Raw genomic sequence first — 8375 nt, 5'->3', positions numbered from 1 at the left:
TTTACAATGGAAAGTTTAAAAGCAAAGATCTGGAGCATGGGCTCTAAACTAGGAACTTTCTTTCCGTTCCAAACAATGATTGAAGGTTTATAAATTAAAAGATCCACGTTAAAGTTATTTACACTGGACAAAGCTGAGCACAAGCCTTGTGCCTTTCTCGGGCTATCTGGGAGCAAACTGGATCCAAAGATATGGCAGAAAACCTTCCGCCTTTACATATTCGAATACCCAAGGGATCGTATAAAACATTAGCAAGTATTCACAGGGCACTTGTTTGCATTCGGTTTAGCTTCCGGATTGGTTTTCATCATGAGATCTAACAGCAGCGAGCCCCTGCTGCTTAGCTCTGATGATGATGAGATACATTCGCAGCGTTTCCTACTTTTTGCATCACAAAAATTCACATTCGTCCTCTGGCCTGGGCTGTGGTTTGCGGGAGTGCTGGAGCTGGCTGCCCTGTTGCTCTGAGGTCTCCTTCTTCTTCTCTACTTTTTCTCCTTCTTCCCAGATTTCTTCTTGTTGCCTCCCGAGGAGGCAGCGCTCTTGGCGTCGCGCTTGCTGGCGGCGTTGGTGAGGGTGGCGGTGCTGCCGGGGATGTAGACATTCTGCCGGTAATCGGGGACGTGCTGCAGGGTGAACTGGGGGCCGTAGCGGGCGCTCAGCCCCATGGTGCCTGTCCCACCACCCAGGGTAGAGTTGGCATCAGCAGCTTCTGTGGGGTGGGAGGAAAGAGAAGGGCAGGTTGTTAATGCCAGCCAGAGCCCCCCACCAAGTTCCAGCAGCCCTGAAAGGCTCTCAGGGGTGTCAAACGAAGACCTCGATGCCACCAATATTCACCCCCCACCCATCATTGCTCTTCAGCACTATCATAGACTCATAGCATCATTTTGGTTGGAAGAGACCCGCAAGATGAAGTCCAACTGTTAACCCAACCCTGGCACTGCCCCATGTCCCTGAGAACCTCATGTCCATCTCCAGGGATGCCCAGGCCCTGGGCAGCCTGTTCCAATGCCCCACAGCCCTTTGGGGAAGAAATTGTTCCCAGATCCAACCTCAACTTCTCCTGGTGCAACTTGAGGCCGTTTCCTCTGCTCCTGGCACTTGTTCCTGGGGAGCAGAGCCCGACCCCCCTGGCTCCAAGCTCCTTTCAGGCAGTTCAGAGATCAGAAGGTCTCCCCTCAGCTCCTGTTCTCCAGCTGAACCCCCCAGGTCCCTCAGCCGCTTCATCACACTTGTGCTCCAGCCCCTCACCAGCTCCGTTCCCTTCTCTCAACTCACTCCAGCACCTCAAGGCCTTTCTTGGCATGAAGGGCCCTGTTTGCCAGCTGTGCACCGCGATGAGGTGGCGTGAGGAGCACAAAACTGACCCCAGGATTCGAAGTTTGGCCTCACCAGTGCCCAACACAGGGATGGTCACTACCCTGGTCCTGCTGGCCACACCAGTGCTGGTACAAGCCAGGATGCTGGTGGCTTTTTTGGCCACCTGGGCACATGCTGGCTCACATTCAGACCCTGTCAACCCCCAGGTCCTCTTCCTCAAGCCTGTAGCGTTCATGGGATTGTTGCAACCCAAGAGAAGGACCCAGCACTTGACCATCATACACATCACTCCATGGGATGGCTGCAACACACATACTGGGGAGTGTGGCACAGCCAGCACCAAAATCCCTTGTTTTCATCTCACATTGTTGCTAAAGGTTTGGGATTCGGGGCTGCAGCTGACCAGGGTAGGACAACCTGCCCTCGCAGCAATGGGGCTGCTTGTCCCTCCCTGCCTGACGCTGCCTGCTCTGCCCCTCCCCGGTTGCTGCCTCTGCAGAAAACCGCCCCCCCATCCGCCCCCAAAGCAACCCGTTACAAACGCCTTGTACAGCCACAACCATTAATATTGCATTAAGGGAAGTCCAATATTTTTTTTCCGCTGCAGTTAAAACCCTGCCCCCAGCATTTCTCCAGCCAGGTTTATTCAGAGAGCAGAGCACATGAGATAAGAAAGAAAATCCCTCCCCTGCAGTACCACAAAATGGCTCTAGGAAGCCGAGCACAAAGCAAATCGGTGCTGAAGCCATCCAATGGTCCAGATCTGGGAGCAGGGGGAGGGGAAGGCAAATTCATTCCTGTCACTCTGCAAAGCCCCAGCATGGAGAGAGCAAGCGCAGAGAGGGGGGAAGGGCTCCGGGCCCCCCCGGGATGCTGGGAGGTAGAGACCAGATGGAGATGGGGGATGCTGAGAGAAAGGAGGAGAAACAAGCACAGGGGACGGCAAAGCACAAGTGATGCTGTTGCCATGGGCTGCAGTGTGAACTGCTCCGGTGCAAGTGCCAGTGCGTGGCTCGGGGTGGGATCCCTGCTCAGAAATGGTTTGCTAAAACCCTGTCTCTGCGCTGGGTACTGTGGATCTCAGCTCAGCTTTGAACTGCTCCATGGCCGTGGCTGCGGATGAGCCCCCCCTGGGAGACTAGAGAGACCCAGCGAGGGCAGCTGAAGGGCCCAAGGCTGAGTCTGGGGAAGCTGCTCCTTCATTTCACAGGCAGAGAGAGACTGTGGGAATAAAGAAAAAAAAACGAGCAGAGAACGTGGGCTGGTCCCCTCATGTTTTTCCTCGCTCCAGAGCAGATCTGTGCACGCCTCTGTGTTGCTTCTGCTTTCCCCTGAGCAGATGGAGGTGGCTAAGCCAGCCAGAAAGCTGGAAAAAGAGCTGGGCCACATCCTATCAGCCCCCAAAACATCCCCCGGAGAGGTCAGGACTATGAAGCAACCGCAGTTTGAAAAGTTACAGCTGCTCTGCTGAAGCAGGAGGAGGAAAACACACAGCGAGTCTGAAAACAGGGGCGATATTGTGCACCGAGGAGCGGGTACGAACACAGCAAACCAGTGTGGGAAATGCTATTTTGCTTTCTGCTGTGAAAGCATTCACCGGCAGGAGTATTTTCCTCCAGTGCCCATTAAGTGGGTCCCAGATCTGGTGGGGCTTTGAGGACCTTGGTCTGGAAGAGGGCTGGAGGAGATGTGCATATACAGTTAGTGATATTAACCACTAATCTGCACTCACCTCATCAGCAGCTTGTCTCATTAACAACCATCTCAACTCCACACTCATCAGGGTGTTCCAAATGGGGATGGGATGGCTGGAAATGTGCTGTCAGGCCAGGATGTAGCCAGGCACCAGCTCGCTGGTGGACTCTGGTCTCTGGCAGGGGGGAGACTTTTTATTCTCTGGGCTTTTCCAGCTGGGTACAGCCCGTTTGGGGGCTTGGTGGGCTTGGGTACCTTCTCCTGGGCCATCCCCACTGCACCAGGGCAGCGAGGAGGCTGAGGGATGCCAGCAGCATCCAGGACAACTGGTCCCCATGAACTAGTTTGCAGGCACAGCACAGCTTTCACGAGAGAGAAAAAGCTGCCTGTGAGGTTCCCAGACTGCCAGTTGGTCCTAGGTAAGAGCAAAGGGCTGTTTCTAGGTAACATTGACATTAAGGCTGAAAAGAATTGAGAACGGGGACAATAAAGGCTTATAAATGGGCACTGAGTCGCTCATGCCAAGCGGGGCACTTCAGCTCTTGTTGCTGGGAAGGTTACGCTCAGCCTTTACCAGCAGCCAGCCATTATCCCAAACAGTCCTGGGGAGGAAAACAAGAATCTGGGCTTTGGCAAAAATAACCAGCTAGTGGCTCCACAGCCCTCGTAAACAGAGGGGAGGAGAGGCTGGACGGAGGTGGCCCCGGAGCAGATGCTGCTGCAGCTGCTGGTGGGGCTTTCAGGAGAACCCAATATAGCACATCAGGGCCGCGGGGCTGGGGACAAGGACCTCGGGCTGCCTTTCTGTCTGCTCCCCCATCATCTCACGGCACCCCTATAAATCCTCACTGGAAGCCAGAGTATTTTAAGGATGGGATGTCTGCTCTTTCGAGTCTGGTGTCCTGGAGCATCTGTGCTGCTTGGTCTGGCTTAGCAGCTGCCTCTGCCCCATCAGATGGCTCAAAACACTGACTTGTCAGTTATTCCCAGCTCCAAGAGAGGAAGATCCAGAGGAAGGGAGCCCAGGAATGGAGACAGAAGCCCTACAGCAGGGTCACAGCCCTGAGGAGGAAACCAGCTCCCTGGACACTCTGCCTTGGGAGGGTGGTTTAGGCTTTGGGCAAGGGATTTAATCCTCAGATTGCACAGGCTTGGCAGGAGCAGCTCTGCCTCTTGCTGTGAGGAGGGATAACCCCAGCATGGGGTAGGGATGCAGGCAGAGCATCACCAGCCCCTTCCAGATGCTTGTGGAGCAGAGCAGCATCAAAGGAGCTTCTGCCTCCCTGGGCAGTCTCTGCTTGGCACAGACTCAAGTGTGGTGCAAGTCAGCATCGTCCACTCTGTGCAGGACCAGCTCGCACTCGGAACGAATGGCACACAGTGCCATCATCTGTGTCACTGTGTCCCACCTGCCAGCCCACAGCTCAACCAGAGCTCAGCAGGTGACAGGAAGAGATAAGGATCATTTCAACAGCCAGGAACCATTATCCAGTGATAGAATCATAGAATCCTTTGGTTGGAAGAGACCCTCAAGATCATCAAGTCCAACCATAACCTAAACATAGCACTAAGACATGTCCCTATCTATTCAACCCCTCTAGGGATGGTGACTCCACCACTCCCCTGGGCAGCCTGTTCCAATGCCCAACAGCCCTTTCCAGGAAGAAATGTTTCCTAACATCCAATCCAAAGCTCCCCTGTCATAACCTGAGGCCATTTCCTCTTGTCCTAATGGGCAGCACAAAGCTTAACAGACAATTAGCACTGCCTCTAATCAAAGCCTGCTCCAATCAACACTGCTAGCTTAATGAGTGAGAGGAGAAAAGCTGGGGACAAAGAGCAGGGGAGACAAGAAAACACAGTGCTAATGGAAAAAGCTTGTGCTATGTCCTCATCCATCCATCCAGCACAGCAAGGGACCCGCATGGGCGAGAGAAGGATGGGGCACCCAGAGCATCCTCTCCCTGGGGCCCCAGCAGGGAAAGCCCTTATCTAGTGGATGGATCTGATTTAAATTAACTCCCTGAGCCATGGGAGAGGTTAGGACCGTTTGAGACTTGTGAACTGGGGGAGATTTGCTGCAACAGGGCCTGGGGCTCCCTGGAAGGGGGTGTTTAACCTGGAAGGGACCTGCTCAGCTCTCAGATCCCAGGGACCGCTGGAGCCGCAGTCAGGAAAACATCTTTATTTCTGAGCAAGGAAACCGGATCCGGAGCCACTGGGTGACAATAACCACATGCAGCTCCAGAGGCTATTTTTCCATAGTCTTTTTTCAGAGTGGAGACACATTTTCGCATTGTTTCTTTCCCTTGAGTGTAAACAAGTCCTTTGCCCAAGACCTTCGTCCTGCTCCCCGGCCACAGCAGCTGTGTCTCCAGGCTGCCTGGTGTCTGCACAACGGCAAAGTTCAGCCGCAGCAGCTTTCCAAGAAAGCAACACCAAAGCCATCCCTCCTCCCCCAGATTCCTTCTCTCCCAACAGCTCAAAGGAAACATCCAAAGCATTTTGCATGGGGTTTTAATGGCTGTGCTGTTGCTTCTATTTTTAAATCAAGGGGGAAAAGACTTGGAGGTATTTATAAATAAAGGCTGTAGGAAAACCAGCCCTCTTTATCCATAGTGCTACACAGAGTGATAATTGCATGTCTTTTATATGAAGCCATGGAGACGGTGGGTTCATGGGAAGACCCCTCCCAGCCCGGCGCTTCCACATGGCACAGCCATAAACCAGAACAAACCAACACAAAACCAAACCCTTGTGACTACAACTGCAAAAAAGTGGCAGCAGCCAGTGTGGGAAACCTTGGTGAGGCCACGGCTTGACAACAGACTTGGTGCAAGCAGGGAGCACATGCCGGCGTGTCTGGACATGAGGTTTGCAGGGGATACTGAGTCAGGCGGTTACTGGATTCCTGGCCCAGCCTCTAGGCACAAGCAAATATTCCAGGTTTCCAACCTCCTCACCATACAGCAAGTTGTAACACAGTACAGGTTTCATCTACTGAGACCTTCTGGAACCAAGCAGTTTATAAAATCTCAGCTCAAGACTGGCTCTTTCACATAACACAACTGCATCATGAGCCAGATAACATTCGGTACAGTAAATAGATCATCTAGTTTGGGCAGAAGAGGTACCCTGTCTACAGCATGCCTGATGCTGATGACTGCCTGCTGTCTCCTCTGCCTGAATCCTTCCTGACCCCTCTTCTCTGCAGGGTAACACAGAAACCAATGCTTTTCCACGAGTGAAGAAGGACTTTTGAAACCACCCCAGCTAACCCAGATACATCTCACTAGCATCTTATCTACTAGTACGCATCTGAGATGTCCACACAAGAGCAAGCACCATGGTTTTCCAACATGTAATGGAGACCAACCATTTGCTGAGGCCAGGATCATGGCTTGGAGCATCTCCGTATCAAACTGGTTGTTTGGCCAGGCTCCACCTTCCTCTCCATTCTGGGAGCTACGGGAAAAGAAAAGAAACAGCAAGTTACTAGAGCTCAGTCCGGAGGAGCAAGCTTGTCAGAGAAAAGGAAAAGCTGTGGGCTCACCTCCTGGAGGAGAGGTGTTTGCAGGCTTTAAATCCTTTCATTAAATAACACTCAAGAGTCAAGACACTTTCAGTGGTCTACATCCCTCACCAGGCTTTCAAAAAATGACCACAAATACCAAAAGCACTTGGAGGCTAAGTGGTGTTTCCAGCAACACCTGTCTAGCTCCTGCTGACTTCAGAGACAACCAGCACCTCATTGCCTCAAAATCCCACCATACATAGTGCAATACCACAAAAAATTCTGGTCCTAAAGCCTCAGGGGTGAGTGCACCCTTGTACAACCAGGTACTCTGTTCCTTTTGAAGGCCATGTGAGTGGATGCACCTTTCAAGCTATTTCAGGCTACAATTCCATTGTGCATTTATAAGACGGAAGGTGAGAAAACCCTGTGGCATGGTGGGCTTTGAGATCAGCATGGAGCCATCTGCCCGGCACCCTAAAACTTGCTCTGAAGGGAGTCCAAGAGCAGCTGGCAGCTCCACAGAGCTGGCAGCAAACAGTGCTGGGGAGGCTGAAGCAACAGGAGGGGAAAGAAAGGAGATGGGCACCTGGCATGTCTCCTGGGACTGGGGGGGCTGAGCACCACAGATCTGCCTGGGAAACCTCTGAGGATGCTACCAGACCTGGACTAAGGAGGTTTTGTGACCCGAGGGTACAATCGGCAGTCTGTGCGCACTCTAACAAGCCCCGCTTTCATGTTTTCCAGGTGCCAGCTGTGCTCGGCCACTGCTCACTAGTGGTGACACTTCCCCTGCCGGAGATGTCAGGGCTCTGCTCTCAGAGCCCCTCCGGAGTCTCCCCGCTTCCAGCAGAGACCTGAACATCTTGCCAGCTTCCTGGGTCCTCCCCTACTCTGACCCTAAGTGGCCAAAGCACCCAGAGCATCTGTCTCCCCTCTCCCAGATGGGTGCTCTGAGCTCCTGCAGCTCTTGCCGCCCGCTGGGCACCAGCATCTCCCCTGGGCTGTGCACTGGCTCGCCTGGAACGAGGTCTGCCCCACTCTTGCAGCAGGGAGCTCTACAAAAGTGAGATGGGGGAGTTTGAAAGCCCTAGGAGAGAGATGAGCCCATTTCCCAGGCAAGTGTTCAAACCACCAGACTGCAAGGCACGGAGGTGGCCTCCTCCTCTTCCTTCACCGCTGCAGTCTCAGCCCTTACACTCAGGAGCTGCCAGACCCCAAAGCCTTGCTCAGACCCTGAAGCCCCACTCAGATCTCAAAGCCCCACTCAGAGCCCAAAGGTCCACTCTGATCCCAAAGCCCCACTTAGACCCCAAAACCCCACTCAGACCCCAAAGCCCTCCTCAGATGCCAGAGCCCCACTCAGACTCCAAAGCCTCGCTCTGATCCCAAAGCCCCGCTCAGACCCCAAAGCCTTGCTTGGACATCAAAGCCCTACTCAGATCCCAAAGCCCCACTCAGATCTCAATCACAGAATCCCAGAATATCAGGGGTTGGAAGGGACCTGGAAAGCTCATCCAGTGCAATCCGCCCATGGAGCAGGAACACCCAGATGAGGTTACACAGGAAGGTGTCCAGGTGGGTTTGAATGTCTGCAGAGAAGGAGACTCCACAACATCCCTGGGCAGCCTAGTCCAGTGTTGTGTAACCGGTTTTCTGTTGCTCATATCCGAAAGCCCCGCTTAGACCCCAAAGCCCCAATCAGAGCCTGAACCCCCTCTCAGACCCCAAAGCCCTGCTCAGAACCTGAAGCCCCACTCAGACAAGCTCAAGCAGCCGAGATTGCCCCCAGTTCTGGGGTCCCCCACTAGTAGCTCCACGCTTGAGCACTCAGCACCCCACACGT

At 53.5% G+C, this 8375-nt stretch overlaps 1 protein-coding gene across 3 annotated transcripts in view; it reads right to left on the bottom strand.

The window, feature by feature from the left end:
• Positions 1–485: 485 nt before the first annotated feature.
• Positions 486–8375, bottom strand: part of LOC308045895 (protocadherin gamma-C3-like) — a gene marked incomplete at both ends in the record, with an annotated part of 64310 nt that continues 56420 nt past the window's right edge. For all 3 annotated transcript variants that reach the window (XM_080353431.1, XM_080353432.1, XM_080353430.1), the window contains 2 exons: positions 486–712; positions 6392–6480. In XM_080353431.1, coding sequence (XP_080209557.1) covers positions 486–712; positions 6392–6480 — 316 coding nt within the window. The remainder of the gene's footprint in view (positions 713–6391; positions 6481–8375) is intronic.

The sequence above is a fragment of the Nesoenas mayeri genome (genome assembly GCF_963082525.1).
Source record: "Nesoenas mayeri genome assembly, chromosome: 14".
NCBI classification, from domain to species: domain Eukaryota; kingdom Metazoa; phylum Chordata; class Aves; order Columbiformes; family Columbidae; genus Nesoenas; species Nesoenas mayeri.
This window is presented reverse-complemented; position numbering and strand designations above follow the sequence as displayed.